The sequence below is a fragment of the Martes martes genome (assembly GCF_963455335.1).
Source record: "Martes martes genome assembly, chromosome: 15".
In the NCBI taxonomy this organism is placed as follows: domain Eukaryota; kingdom Metazoa; phylum Chordata; class Mammalia; order Carnivora; family Mustelidae; genus Martes; species Martes martes.
Genome location: NC_137903.1, coordinates 47,854,301 through 47,870,347, shown reverse-complemented (window position 1 = coordinate 47,870,347; position 16,047 = coordinate 47,854,301). Strand labels below are relative to the sequence as shown.

At 36.5% G+C, this 16,047-nt stretch overlaps 1 protein-coding gene across 1 annotated transcript in view; it reads right to left on the bottom strand.

Annotated features, from left to right (window-relative positions):
* Window positions 1–1,818: 1,818 nt before the first annotated feature.
* Window positions 1,819–16,047, bottom strand: part of TRMT1L (tRNA methyltransferase 1L) — a 49,184-nt gene continuing 34,955 nt past the window's right edge. Inside the window, exons 11-15 of the mRNA XM_080824195.1 lie at window positions 8,937–9,015; window positions 5,567–5,733; window positions 4,988–5,050; window positions 3,476–3,602; window positions 1,819–3,373 (exon numbers count right to left, since the gene is read on the bottom strand). Of these exons, the coding sequence (XP_080680321.1) occupies window positions 3,121–3,373; window positions 3,476–3,602; window positions 4,988–5,050; window positions 5,567–5,733; window positions 8,937–9,015 (689 nt within the window). The 3' untranslated portion in view covers window positions 1,819–3,120. The remainder of the gene's footprint in view (window positions 3,374–3,475; window positions 3,603–4,987; window positions 5,051–5,566; window positions 5,734–8,936; window positions 9,016–16,047) is intronic.

The following is a 16,047-nucleotide window of genomic DNA, read 5'->3' as shown; positions in this document are numbered from 1 at the left end:
TACATCAGTCTTTTATAACAGCCAGTGCTCATTACATCACGTGCCCTTAATGTCATCACCCAGTTACCCCATCACCCACCCCCACTTCTCCCTCCAGTAACCCTGTTTTTTTCCTATGATTTAGAGTCTCTTAATTTGTCTCCCTTTCCGATTTTGTCTTATTTTTTCTCTTCCTCTACGATCCTGTTGTTTAAATTACACGTATGAGTGAGATATATGATCATTATCTTTCTCTGATTGACTTATTTTGCTTAGCATAATACCCTCTAGTTCCATCCATGTCATTGCAAATGGCAGGATTTCATTTTTTGATGGCTGAGTAGTAGTCTATTGTGTGTATGTATGTATGTGTGTTTATGTGTATACACACATTATGGTTTTATACATACACACACACACACACACCTTTATCCATTCATTTGTTGGACATCTGGAGCCACTATATTAGTTATGATCCCTTAGCAATTCCCAGGCCTGATTTAATTCATATACCCAGAGCACTCTGGTAAAGGACCCTGCCATAACACCACAAGGACGTAATATATATGTTCCTCTCAGCTTTCTCCAAAGTAACTTGTGACCATTTACCAGAGCAGTTATGCACGGAGGAAAGAAATTCCTAGGCCTTTGGGATTACTAAACTGGTCTCCAGTTCTGCTTTCTGGAAACCAGAATATGATACGTTTATTCAGAGTGGAATCTGACTGAACTCAAGTGATAAATGGAGTTTTAACACAATTCCACCACCCTGGCTCCAAACCCATTTCTTTTTTCCTTTTCCTGCTATATCCTGAGTGTATGGTTAGTAGTAATGTAAGTGACTAGCAGAGTCAACCTACTGATTTCCTGATGGTAGAGTAAAAACTGCTTTCTTGTGTTAATCAAATTTTAATGGAGGGATGTAATTCATGTTCACTTTACAATGCAGTCAACATTTGTATGTCCCAAACTACTATAGTTGTTATGGAAAGGAACAAGGTGCTAATGTAGCATTATTTGGAATTTTAAAATTGTTTCCTCTTTAGGTTGATGCATTACCTTAACAGATTTCTTAACTACTCCCCACGGCAATTTCTTTGGAAAATTTCCCTGTGTATGTGAAATTAATACAGACATATTTTAAATAACAGTAATTAATATATTCTGATATCACATTAGGCTCCTGGCCTAAAACCCAACTTTATCACTGATCAAAATGTTATGCTGATAAGCATTTAGCAAGCTGAGACTGATACTCAGTTTAATAATATGTAGTAAATCAGATGGTCGAAGTGCTGGTTTGCATTCTGGATTTACAGTAATTTTTAACTATATAAACAAAAATAATAACTTATTTTTGTGCTCATTTGTGAGTAATAGTTTGAACTGGCAAGAATTACAGTTTTTTTTATGGTCATTACAGAAACTAACTTGCACTTCATCTATACCTTTATTTTAGTAAAACATGATTCTGTTAATGGGAGAAAAGAAAAAAAAAACACCCAGCTGTGGGGCGCCTGGGTGGCTCAGTGGTTTAAGCCTCTGCCTTCGGCTCAGGTCATGATCCCAGCATCCTGGGATCGAGCCCCGCATTCAGGCTCTCTGCTCAGCAGGGAGCCTGCTTCCTCCCTTCTCTTTCTGCCTGCCTCTCTGCCTACTTGTGATCTGTCTGTCAAATAAATAAAAAAAAAATCTTTAAAAAAAAAAAACAAAAACCCAGCTGTAACTATGCTGTAATAAAAAGGTGTGGTTTTTTTAAAAATTTCTGCTAATATACTATGTTAACCTCACTCCCTGGATTTTTGTATATGTGTTATGGGTTTTTTTTTTTTTTTTTTTAAGATTTCATTTATCTGAGAGTGAACAAGCATAAGCGGGGAGGGAGGTGTGTGTGTTAGAGGGAGAAGCAGGCTCCTGGCTGAGCCTAATGTGTGGCTTGATCCCAGGACCCTGGGATCATGACCTGAGCTGAAGGCTTAACTGATGAGGCACCCAGGCGTCCCTGCTTTTCTTATATAGTATATTCAGACCTTTCAGTTCTAACTCCCTCTTCCATCCCCCAAGCCAGTATTACTTGTAAAAAGTTACTTCCTCTCAGAAGTACTTCAGGGTAAATACGATTAAGTCCTTGAGACAAAAATCTAAACTTTATACCAAATCCTTTTATATCAAAACTCTTACATTCACATGAAGCAAGAACAATATTTATTAATGGAGTTTCCACTGATTTTCATAGTCATGTTAGCCTGGGCTACTTATACAAAAAAAGGAAGCACATACACACACCCGAAAACAAATCTATCCCTCCCAACAAAAAAATCCTCACTTCATAAGTTCATAAGGTGACAAGTTTTACTTCTGAGAGGTAGCACAACCAAGCAAATGAATACTGTACGTGCGCTAACTGAGGCACTTGAGATCACCCCATTTAATTTACAGCAAAAACTCTCCTCTTCAGAATTTCAGTGCTTATGAAGAATTACTATATTAGAACAACGGTCTCAATTTACTTGACAAAATCTTACTCTGACTTGATCCTCTAGACCTTAACTTTTAAGAAAAATGTATTTCTATCTCAGGCAAGTACTTAGATTCTCAAAAGCTACTGATAAAAGATCAGTGTGGAAAGAAGTATGATTTCTTAAAATTGGGAACATATTTTAGCTTTGTAATTGTGAAATCGCATTAGTGATATGAAAAAACATTGTTCTGTTCAGGGTAATTTCATATGTAAAAGGCTCCTGGCTTCATTTTGTGAGCTACAAACAGAAAAAGATATGAATCAGCTTAAGTAGACATGTGATTAAGAACAGTAAAGGATGGCTTCCATAACAGACACAAAATTGCCAACACTTTGCAAGTGAAAGTTTTCTGAGTTACTAAATGGTAGGGTGATCTCAGTCATAAACTTGGCTTCATATGAAATGTTTTCATTAAAATTTTAAGTTTTCTTTACAGTAAGAAAAACCTGGAAAGCATAGCTCCCAAACTAGCTAAGTTAGAAACTGCTAATTTTCTGAATGAAAACAGCACTGTTTTTTATTTTTACACCACTGAGTTGAAAGAATAGAAAAAGAACTACAGTTGGTATAGAGAACTCTTAGGTCATCTATACAGACATCTGACAGCTCTTCTCTACATTTACCATCTTCTGCAACTGCTTGCTTCTGCTTTGTCATTCATGGACATTTCAACCCTGTCAGCTACTGTATCTTCGGATGCTGACTGGACATGGCCCTCCGACTGTCCTCCAGTATAGGTAGGGGTGCTGTACTTTAAGAGGATCGATTTAAATTGCATGAGAGGTGCATCTGTACGAACACCCATGGGGTCAAAATGAGTTCGGCTTACTCGAAAGCCTGCTTGTGAAAGATAGCACAAAAACTTTTTTAACCTGCAGCAAGGAAAGGAAAAAAAGAGAGATTTTGTATCTTATTTAAATCACAACGTCATTAAAATATCAAATATACATTTTGCCATTCACTGGCTATCTTACTTTGGCATATTCATTCCTTTAATGCTGTGTCTGTGGATGTTGTAATAAAAGGGAGGATGTTCAGAACTGACATCAGTCTTTGGCCTTTTAGCTGAAGTTGTGATTGTTTCATTACCTTTTCTCTTTCCTGAAACATACATATATACACAAAATCAGATATGATACCTTTATAATGACTATTTTTGGCCTGATATTTTCTATCATGAAAGGTTTAAATGTTAATCAGTCTTAGAATAATTTTAGAGCTATAGAATAACCAGAGATGAGTCTAATTCCCATAATCTGTATATAAAAAAGGGCTCAGAAACTAAATATTTTTAGAATTTACGTTTTACTTTAGAACTTAGGTTTTACCTTTCTCTAAAAAAGATTTAATACACCTCTGCTGAAGGTGAGTAGCTTGGCTGAATTTATACAATAAACAGAAGTACAACAATGCTCTTAAGTCTAATGCTTTTTGCAATGTACCATAATACCTTTGACCTCTGACAGAGAAATTAAGTAGAAGAAATCATTTTTAGAAAATTAGTGGAAGATGCCAACTGAACATTACTGGTGGGAAGAGCATATAGTAGTTATTAAACTTAAGTTGTTAAACTCTTTCTATATATACATATGTATTTTTAAGATTTATTGGGGAGATAGAGAGCAGGGTGAGGGGCTGAGAGAGCATCTCAAGCAGACTTCACACTGAGTGTGGATGGAGCCTGACATGGGGCTTGATCTCTTGACCCTGAAATCATAACCTGAGCTGACACCAAGAGTCAACGCTTGACCCACTGCACCACTCAGAAGCCCCCAAGTTGTCTTTTTAAAAAGCAAAACAAAACCTTAGACTTTACAGCACTGACATTATAAATCTTAAAATCCTTCTGAAAGGAATCTGCAATGCCTAATACAACCATATTTTGAAGTGTACGTGCACATATCTCAAATTGTAAGAAAGGCCATATAGTATATTCTTATGGCTAAGGAACAAGGTCTTCTAGTTAATGGAATTATTATAAACCATATGTCAAGGGGTGCTTGGGCTCAGTCAGTTAAGTGTCTGCTTTTGGCTCAGGTTGTCATCTTCAGGTCCTGGGATTGAGCCCTGCATCAGGCTTCCTGCTCAGCAGTGAGTCTGCTGCTCTCTCTCCCTCTGCTAATTCTCTCAAATAATTAAAATCTTAAAAAAAAAATCATGCTGATGAGAAAATTTAAGAGAATTAGAATAAAAATCTTTATCAAATATAATTTGGTCTTAGTTTGGTTCACGTGGTTCTTCAAAGTCTTACAGTTCTCTCAAGGGGATCACTACATACTAGAGATGTGAACAAGTGCATGTTAATAGAAATTCTGAACAGTGCAAATGACAGATAAACAAGTTTTACTGTAATTGTATTGTCTGTATAATGAAAAGGCATTTTAGAGTAGGGCACCAAAGCAATCTGTTCTCTTCCTGCCCTTTTACTATCTGCATTTTTGCACTGATAAATATTTACATACACACACATATACATACATACCTACCTTGTGCAATATAGTTATCTGTTGTGGTATCATCTGTAGTTTTAATAAACACACCATATTCTTCTATAAGCAAATGAAAAAGGAAAATATTTTACAAAGTAACAGTAAGTATTTGAAGTTTAAATAAAAGCTTAGTAAATTCTATCCACATTGCTTTTATGAAATACAGGAGATTCTTTGGTAAAAACAGACTGTAAGAATTAGATTTTTTAACCGTGTAACAATAATTGCTACTTCTAATGACTTATGAGAATACTAGAATGTCTAATAGTCCCACTCTTGTATCAACAGCCTGATAAAACTACAAAAGCCTATTTAAAGAGAAAATAAAGAACAAAAATAGCCTCAATGAATAATAAGTGTAAACAACCTTCGTGTCTCAATGGATATTATGAAAATTTCTGGCCACACTAATCACAGAATTACTAAGGTTTCTCTTTCTAGAAAGCCAGATATGGGGTAATAAAATCACAAAAGACTTTTAGTTTTTTTTTAATCTACTAAAACTAGGGAAAGATATATTATTTGTATCTTAATAAAACTATTATTCATTTCAGGCCCTGAATATAAATTAGTCACCTTGCTTGTTGAGATTTGAAGGTGCATGAACTGAAAACTGACTTTGAGGAGTACACTCTGATTCAAAGATTAATGTCTTTATTAGGGTCTGAATGTCATCTAAACCATGGTGAAAAGATTCAAAGAGCATTCTTTTGAGGAATCCAGTATTGAAAAGGGAACTTGACCTGAAAAAAAAGAAAAAATATGGAGAAATGGGTATGAAAAATGTCTATTAAAAAAGTATAACTATAAGATATTTATTAGTTATAGGATGGAAAAAATGCTGAAATTAAAAAACAATTTATGATTTAATTTAAAATTATTTTCTATTTTTCCCATCCCTTTTATCATGTTAGTTCTCTAATGGGATTAGTCATGGGAATTTCATTCAAAGTAAATCAACAAAGAATTTATTGAACCCTCATGTAAGGTGTAAGGTATAGAGCCCTGTGGTACATGGGGACACGGAGGGGATACCAAAGTAGAAAATAAAGTGTTTGCCCTATAACAGCCTATAAATCTAGACAGGCACATAGTGTGATACAGAAGTTTTCATAATGCATATTCCTGTCAGTAAAATCTTAATCCAATGTGTATATGTAGGGTGGAGTGGGCAGGAGTAGATATAGGAGAATCAGATGTTATAATGGTGATTCATTAAAAACATGGCACAAGGGTAAGTCTGATTTGCTTCCCATTTGAGAATCACAGGTATAACAGACAGAATATAAATTCCAAGTCAGATAAACCTAGATTCTCATCCTGGCTCTACCACTTACTACCTATGTAGCTGGAGTAATTAGTGCTTTTGAGTCTCTTATTCATCATCATAAAATAGAAAATAAAACTTCTCAGACTTGTTTCGGGAACTAATGAGATAGAACACATAAAATCCTCAGTCTGAAGTATATCGTCAATGAATGAAAGTTATTATCATTAGGTTAGCAAATATATATGAAAGGATATATGATTTTAAAGTGTCAAATGAATTATCAATGTGTAAGATTTACCAAAATGGAATTGGGAATTTTGTGTTAAAGCATTAAAGAGAGACTTCAAAGAACACAACTGAATTGGAGCCGGAGAAAGGGGAAGAGACTGTGTAAGAGTAAAGACATGAACAATGGTTTTGAATGAGGAAATCCTATGACATGGTTTATAACTCAGTGCTGGAATCAAGAAATCTGAATTCTGGCCCTGCCTGTGGTACTACTAATTTGGGGGGGCTCACTTTCAGCCAGCACTTAAAAACACTGCCACTGGGGTGCCTGAGTGGCTCAGTCGTTAAGCATCCTGGGATCAAGCCCTGCATCGGGTTCCCTGCTCAGCAGGAAGTCTGCTTCTCCCTGTCCCATTCCCCCTACTTGTGTTCCCTCTCTCCCTTTGTCTCGCTCTGTCAAATAAATAAATAAAATCTTAAAAACAACAACAAAAACCCCTGCCATAAACTTCTCCCTAAAATGAGGGAGTTGGGCTAGATCTTCCTTCTGGATCCAGCAACTTGTTACTCCTAATTTCCTCAGTCCTCAGATCAGCGAGAGTAAGAACAACATGTAGCAAGTGCTATAGGCAAGAGAGTACTAAAGGAAAGGCTAGTGAAGTCATTTTTGGTTTAAGAGTATGTGCATGAGGGGTGCCTGGGTGGCTTGGTGGGTTAAAGCCTCTGCCTTCGGCTCAGGTCATGATCTCAGGGTCCTGGGATCGAGCCCCGCATCGGGCTCTCTGCTCAGCAGAGATCCTGCTTCCTCCTCTCTCTCTGCCTGCCTCTCTGCCTACTTGTGATCTCTGTCAAATAAATTAAAAAAAAAAAATGTGCATGAGATGAAGATAAAATAATGGGCACCAGCACAAACATTTACCATTTGAGTTAAATTTTAGGTTTAGAGATGACTAAACCTTGACCTTATAAACAAGGTAGAAATCTGCAATGATTCTTGTTGCAATGTTGTTAGGAATCTCAAATTTCTATCAGAATCTCTAGTAACAACCTAAAAGTAAGGATTCTGATTAAAAAAAATTCAACTTTAAGTCACTAAAAATACAATGACTAGTTTACTAATGATGCAAAAGCACACATCCATTAAATATTTGCAGCTGAGTCCCATCTAAACAGCTTTACCTAAAACAAAAGCAGACATTTACTTTCACCGCCCTTCTCACTTGAAACTAGTTTCTTGAAGACCTCTTATATTAGCTGAGTCTTCTATAAAAAGTTATGGTGATCACTTCATAATCACACCCTAGTTCTACAAACTCTCAACTGAAAAAAGCTTTATTCTTTTTTTTTAAAGACTGTATTTATTTATTTGACAGAGATCACAAGTAGGCAGAGAGGCAGGAGGGGGGGAAGCAGGCTCCCTGCTGAGTAGAGAGCCTGATGCGGGGCTTGATCCCAGCACTCTGGGATCATGACCTGAGCTGAAGGCAGAGGCTTTAACCCGCTGAGTCACCCAGGCACCCCCAAAAGCTTTATTCTTACTATTCAGAAATGAATTATCTAGATCACCCAGGCTTCTCTTTGATCCCACTGTCTCTTATCATTATAGCAGACTTCTGAGAATAATGGTATAGAAAAATCTGAAAACAAAAAACACCTCAGGTTCATAGGGGTAGAAGAGTCATAATTATTTGACTAGACTTAAAAAAAAATTACATTGAAACCTGCTTGTCTTTTACTACACATAATAAAATCAATTAATATATAAATCAATTTTGAATATAGATCTTTCTTGACCTACGATGGATGGAATTAATGTAAACCCAGGTAAGTTGAAAATATCTTAAACTGAAAATGAATTTAATAGGGCACCCGGGTGGCTCTTAGCTGGTTAAGTGTCTGCCTTTGGGTCAGGTAATGATCCCAGGGTCCTGGAATGGAGTCCCACATCAGGCTCCCTGCTCAGAGGGGAGTCTGCTTCTCCCTCTCCCTCTGCCCCCCCACCCCTGCTGCTTGTGCGCTCGCTCTCAAATAAATAAAATCTTTTAAAAAAATGCATTTAATAGACTAACCTACTGAACATCATAGCCTAGCCTAATCTACCTTAAACATGCTCAGAAAGCACTTCCATTAGCCAACAGTGGGCAAAATCATCTAGCACAAAGCCTATTTTATTATATTGACTAGTTCATGTAATTTATTGACTATTATACAGAAAGTGAAAAACAATGGTTCTAAGTGTACTGGTTGTTGACCCTCATGACTGTGTGACTGGCTTGCTGTTACTGCCCAATATGAGAGAAGACTATCACATTTTGCTAGTTTGGAAAAGATCAAAATTTAAAATTTGAAATACATTTTCTATTGAATGTGTATTGCCTCTGCACCACTATAAAGTTGAAAAATCCCAAGTTGGGGACCATCTGTATATTATTAGGCTTAAGCACATACCATAGAGGTCCAAGTTCTATTGCTGTCTTTCCAGGCATGCTTCCATGACAGTTACAGGGCAGCTGTCTATATGGGTTTTCTGAAAATATCATAAAAAGAAAAATCAAAGGAGAAATGACAATGTAAATAGTAACTTAGATTTATAATAATTTGCATCCACTACATAATGAGGATCTACTATGTGCCAGGTATTATGCTAAGTATTTTACATGCATTTAAAAATTTTAATCCTTACAACTCTCTGAAGCAGGTACTGTTAAAATCTCAATTATCCAGATCAGAGAAGTAAAGCTTAAGAGAGGTCACAGAAATCCATGTCAAATGGCTTATTAAGAGGCATAACTTTTACTAGCTTTTCTTCACTATGCTACATGAAATAATTTCAGTAGGAGAAAATCTTTAGAAGTCCACAAGATACCCATTTAAAAGCAGCTGATGGGAGGTATAATTTACATGCAATAAAAAATGTATACATGTTATGTGAAAAGGTTGATGAGTTTTTTTTTTTCCGAGGTTGATGAGTTTTAACAAATGGATATAACCATGTAACCAACATCCCATCAAAATAAAGACATTTCTCATTAGTTGTTTCTTCTACAATGGGAACAAAACAAATTACTCCCTAGGCTTGACTGATATTCAGCCCCCAAAATATAGGCTAGAAGAATCGTAACTCAGTTTAAAGAACAATAAGAGGCCTGATATCATCCCAAGGATATTGGAGAAGTACTAGCATTATTCTTAGTTTCCAAAATGGGCAATATTCTACTATGGACTGTTCAGTTCCCTAAGCCCTAGAATAGTTATTTTAAATCATGCTCACCCACTAACTTCCCTCAGGCCATTCTTGGGTTATTATTCACTTGAAATGGCCTGATCTGATCAATCAGTCCTAGATATATATCCACACTTCAGAATTATGGCGGGAGGGACATAGGTCTATAGCCATGCTATCGGACATCACTGTTATTCAAGGTAATTAAATGGGATAATGCACAGACGTGAGATCTTACTTTAGATTTACTTGAAGGCTTCTTCCCTCACTGTTTTTACTAGATCTACTTTTCAGTATTATTTAACTCTAAGCCTTAAAGAATGTTATCATCAACATTGGATTCGATAAGAACTATGTTCCTCAAACATTATGTGAATATATTCAAGAAGTCTTCCCTCAAACCATAAATAAGTAAATTATAATACTATAGTCAGTATTACCCAAATTAGGACAATTTATATTTACAGTTCTGTCAGTTACACCCACTTACCACAGGTAGGCAGCACACACATGAATTTTTATTAGTCAGTTTGTTTCCGGATGCATTTATAAAATGCTCCCATCGTATCAATGTATGTCTTTTCCTAAACCTCCTGCCTAGGATTTCTCAGTGCTAGGCCAGCAATAGAAAATTCCCTCTTTGACAGGTCAGAACTATCATTTCAAGTCACCAGTAGCAAAAAGTGAAGGGGTATATACCATGTCATCAGTATATAGGCTATGAAGACAATTCCAGATGAGGATTAAAAAAATATTCCGAGACTAATATTTAAATGCAATAGACTGAACAGGTATGTTCTCTCCTGTATCCTTTAAAGCATTATTAAAATGAGAACAAAAGAATGAAAGTCAAACCCAAGGATAAACAAAATGGGAGCAGAGGTAACAAAAGATAGTAAGAGATGTCAATAAAATTTTTGAAGTGGAAATAAGGTACACAAGGGGATAGAGGATTTAGCAGGCCAGACAATGCTAAAGCTAAGCCTGAAATGGGCAGACAGGCTACCAATAACACAAGTAAGCCCTCTAGTGCTGTGGGACCCCAGAAAGACCTAAGAATGGAAGGTACTGATCATCTTGGAAGATGGCTATGGGGCAGTAGTGCAAAAAAGAAGCCTGGCTGAAAATTTTTAAGGGGTTAAAATTTTAAGACCTTTAAGATTTCTTTAATACCCACAATCAGACTACTGTGCTTCCTCATTCCACAAAATGAAGTTAATCTTAGGTGAGGCTGAACCATGGAGGACCTGGAACCAGAGGTATCAGTCACAGTTGAGAGTAAGATTTATGAAAAGAGAGGGATTAAGTAAAAGACATCATAAATGGTAAGACCTTCCAAGTCTCCTTCCCCAGCATGGCTCCTAGAAAGCTGATGGAAGATTTGAAGATTACTCTAGAAAAACTTACCAATACAAGAGAAAAAACCTAATATATTCATTTTCATCTGGGGGATCCCCTTGTGAAAGGGAAGACTAGTGCCTTCTCATTAGAGTAAAATATATCAGTCTATAAGCCCCGACTCCAGTGCTTCCAAAAAACTTTCAGTGTGGAGACACAACCAAAGACCATTAGACATTTGAGATGTACCATGACAGAGAACAAAATTACAACACAGAAAGAAATTGTTAGGAAACAGAAGAACTAAAACAACAAAATAACAGAAACAACAATACAAAACTGAAAAAAAATCTACTCTCCCTTAAATAAAAATATACCCAATTATAACCAATATTCTTAGAAAGCTACGATCTGATTTTGTATCTCTGAAACAAGAATAGGACACTATTAAAAAAGAAACAATGAGAAAATATGAAGTAACTTAAAAACTGACAAAATATGACAAATGTAAAAAGGAGAGTTGGAAAATAACAATCAGGGAAATCTATAAAGTAGAACCAAATGCCCAACTGGGGCCATATTCTACTATGGACTCTTCAGATCACTTAAGCCCCAGAATAGTCCTTTTAAATCACGCTCTCCCACTAACTTCCCTCAGGCCATTCTTGGGTCATCATTCACTTTCTTGGAATTCCCCTACTGGGTATTTCCCTAAAGAATAGGAAAACACTAATCTGAAAAGATACATGCACCCTTATACTTATTTCAGCATTACTTAGAATAGCCAAGATATGGAAGTAACCTAAGTGTCCATCAATAGATGAATGGATAAGGAAAATGTGGTATTTTTATATATAATCTTGCACAATGGAACATTATGCAGCCATAAAAAAGGATAAGACTGTACCATTTAAGACAACAAGGATGGGCCTAGAGGGTATTAAGCTAAGTGAAATAAGTCAGACTGAAAAAGACAAATACCATATGATTCCACTGAATTGGAATCTAAAAAATTTTTTAAAACCCCACAAATGAATAAACAAACAAAAAGCAGAGTTAGACCCATAAATACAGAGAAAAACTGATGTCTGCCAGAGAGGAAGGAGGATGGTTGAAGGGGAAACGGAGATACAGGCCTCCAGTTAGGGAATAAGTAAATCATGGGAATAAAAGTCACAGCATAAGAAATACAATCAGTGACACTGTAATACTGATGTAATGGGACAGATGGTAGCTATACTTGTGGCATAATGTAGAAATTTGTCAAGATCACTAAGTTGTACACCTAAAAATAATATAACATTGTATGTCAACTATACTCAAAAAAGAAAAATTGAAAAAAAAAACAACATGTGGTATATATGTGATAGAATATCATCCAGCCATGAAAAAGAGGGAAACCCTGCAATTTGTGACAATGTGAATGAACCTTAATGGCATTATACTAACTGAAATAAATCAGACAGAGAAATACTTTATGATCTCACTATATGTGAAATCTGAAAAAGTTGAACTCCTAGTAACAGAGTAGATTGGTATTTACCAAGACCCAGGGGTGGGGGAAATGAAGAGATGTTGGTAAAAGGCTATAAACTTTCAGTTATAAGATGATGTGGGGATCTAATAATGTACAATTTGACTATAACAATGCTAGACTGTATCATTGAGATTTACTAAAGAGAGTAGATCTTAAGTGTTCTTATTACACACACACACACACAAGTAACTGTGAGGTCATGAAAGTGTTAACCATTCATACTGTGATAGTTCATTATACATGTACATGAAATCAATGATACACATTGTACACCTTAAAGTTACACAGTTCTTGTCAATTATATCTGAATAAAGCTGGTAAAAAACATGTAAGTTCCAAAGGAAGGACCTCACCTCTGAAAGAAAAGAAAGAATAGAAGAAGAGAAAAAATTTTCCACGGCTGGGAAAGTGGCGGAATAAGAGGACCCTAAGCTTACCTTGTCCCATGGATACAGTTAGAGAACACTCACGTCATCACAAATAACCCAGAACACAACCCGGAGACTGGCAGAACAAACTCCACAACAAAAGGTAGAGAAGAGGCCACACTGAAGAGGGTAGGAAGGGCTGAAAAGCGGTGGAGAGCAAACCAGCATCCTCGGCGGACATGGGGAGGGAGCCACTGGAGTGGAAATGGGAGAGAAACATTATCCTACCTGGGAGCTCACACAGGGAAAAGAGATACCCATAACATTTGGCTTTGAAAGGGAGAGGGGCTGAATTTCATGAGTTTTAGAACCAGTGGGGCTTAAAGCCCGGCATTTTAAAAATCAGCAGACTCAGTTCTGGGACAGCCCGGAGGGCAACAGGAAGTTCGGACCCTGCCCATAAAGAGCCAGCCTGACAAAGAGCCCACAGACATTCAGCAAAGCAGCGGCAATTTGAAAAATGCCTGGGACAGTGGGGAGGGAGAGAAGTTTACTCATTTCAGATCATGTCCTAGAGGGGCAGGGATTGCTAAGGGACTTCTCTAGGACATATTCAAAAAAAGGAAAAAAAATCCTTTTTTTTCCCTTTGAATACGTATCCCATGAATACTCTATTCAGCAAGGCTATCATTCAGAACAGAAGGTCAGATAGAGTTTCTCAGACAAACAAAAGCTGAAGGAGTTCATGACCACTGAGCCAGCCTTACAAGAGATGTTAAAGGGGACTCTTGAGAAGAAAGGACTGTAAGTAAGAGTAAGAGATGCGGGAAACACCAAAACAATAAAAGCATATCTTTAAGGGGTGCCTGGGTGGCTCAGTGGGTTAAAGCCTCTGCCTTCGCTCTGGTCATGATCCCAAGGACCTGGGATCGAGCCCCACATTGGGCTCTCTGCTCAGCAGGTAGTCTGCTTCCTCCTCTCTCTGCCTGCCTCTCTGCCTACTTGTGATCTCTGTCAAATAAATAAATAAAATCTTAAAAAAAAAAGCATATCTTTAAAAATATAAGTATATCTTTAGGGGCGCCAGGGGGGCTCAGTAGGTTAAGCCTCTGCCTTAGGCTCAGGTCATGGTCTCAGGGTCCTGGGATTGAGCCCTGCATCAGACTCTCTGCTCGGTGGGGAGCCTGCTTGTCCCTCTATCTCTGCCTGCTGCTCTGCCTACTTGTGATCTCTCTGTCAAGTAAATAAATAAAATCTTTAAAAAATATATATATCTATCTTTAAAAATCAGTCAAGGGATTCACAAAATAAAAAAACATAAAATATGACACTATATAGCTAAAATAGTGGAGAGAGAAGAGTTAAGAATGGGTTTAAACTTAAATGACCATCAATTTAATATAGACTGCTATATGCAGGAGACATTATATACAAATCTAATGGTGACCACAAATCAAAAACCACTAATAGATATGCAAAGAATAAAGAGAAAGGAATCCAAATATATCACTAAAGACAGTAAATTATGAAAAAGAGCAAGAAAAGGACCAGAGAAGTACAAAACAACTACAAAACAGGTACCAAAATGGCAATAAATAGAAAATCTATCAATAATTACTTTCAATGTAAATGGACTAAGTTCTCCAATCAAACAAAATAGGGTGATGGAATTGTTAAAAAAATGAGATCCATCTATATGCTGCCTACAAGACTCATTTCAGACCTAAAGATACATGCCAATTGAAAGTGAGGCGACGTAGAACCATTTATCTTGTAAATGGATGTCAAAAGAAAGCTGGTGTAGCAATATTTGTATTGAACAAAACAGACTTTAAAATAAAAACTGTAACAAAAGACAAAGAATACTACATGATAATAAAGGGGACAATCCAAAAAGAAGATACAATAATTGTAAATATTTATGCACCCAACAGGGGGGAGTACCTAAATACATAAAATAGTTAATAAACATAAAGGAACTAACTGATAGTAATACAGTAATAGTAGACTTCAACATCCCACTTACATCAATGGACAGATCATACAAACAACAAATATATTAGGAAACCAAATCTAAATCCAACAATATATTCAAAGCATCATTCATCATAATCAAGTGGGATTTGTTCCCAGTACTGCAAGGATGATTCAATATTCCCCAATCGATCAGTATGATATATCACATCAACAAAAGAAAGGATAAAAACCATATCATCATTTTAATAGATGCAGAAAAAGCAACTGACAAATTATAGCATCCATTCATGGTAAAAACCCTCAACACAGTAGGTTTAGAGGAAACATTCCTCAACATAATAAAGGCCTTACATGAAAAACCCACAGCTAACACCATACTCAGTGGGGAAAAACTGGTTTTCCCCTCAGGTCAAAAACAAGACAAAAAGATACCAGCTCTTGCCATTTTCATTCAACAGAGTACTAGAAGTCCTAGTCACAGCAATCAGACAAAAAAAAAAAAGAAATAAAAGGTATCGAAATTGGTACGGAAGAAGTCAAACTGTCACTATTTGCAGATAGATAGACAGGATACTCTATATAGAAAACCCTAAAAATTCCACCAAAAACTGGCAGAACTGATATATGAATTCAGTAAGGTTGCAGGATACAAAATCAATGTACAGAAATCTGTGCATTTCTATACACTAATAATTAACACAGCAGAAAGAGAAATTAAGAAAACGATTCCATTGGGGCACCTGGGTGGCTCAGTGGGTTAAGCATCTGACTCCTGATTTTGGCTCAGGTCATGATCTCATGGTCATGAAATTGAGCCCCATCTCAAACTCTACACTGGCCATGGAGCCTACTTAAGATTCTCTCTCACTCTCTATGTCCCTCCCCTCTTTCTCTCAAAAAAGAAAAAGAAAGAAAGAAAGAAGCAGAGAGAAGAAAACAATCCCAATTACAATTGCACTAAACGTAATAAAATACCTAGGAATAAACTTAATCAAAGAAGTGAAGAGCCTATACTCTGAGAAATATAAAACACTGATGAGAGAAATTGAAGATCACATAAAGAAATGGAAAGACATTCCATGCTCATCAACTAGAAGAACAAATATTGTTAAAATG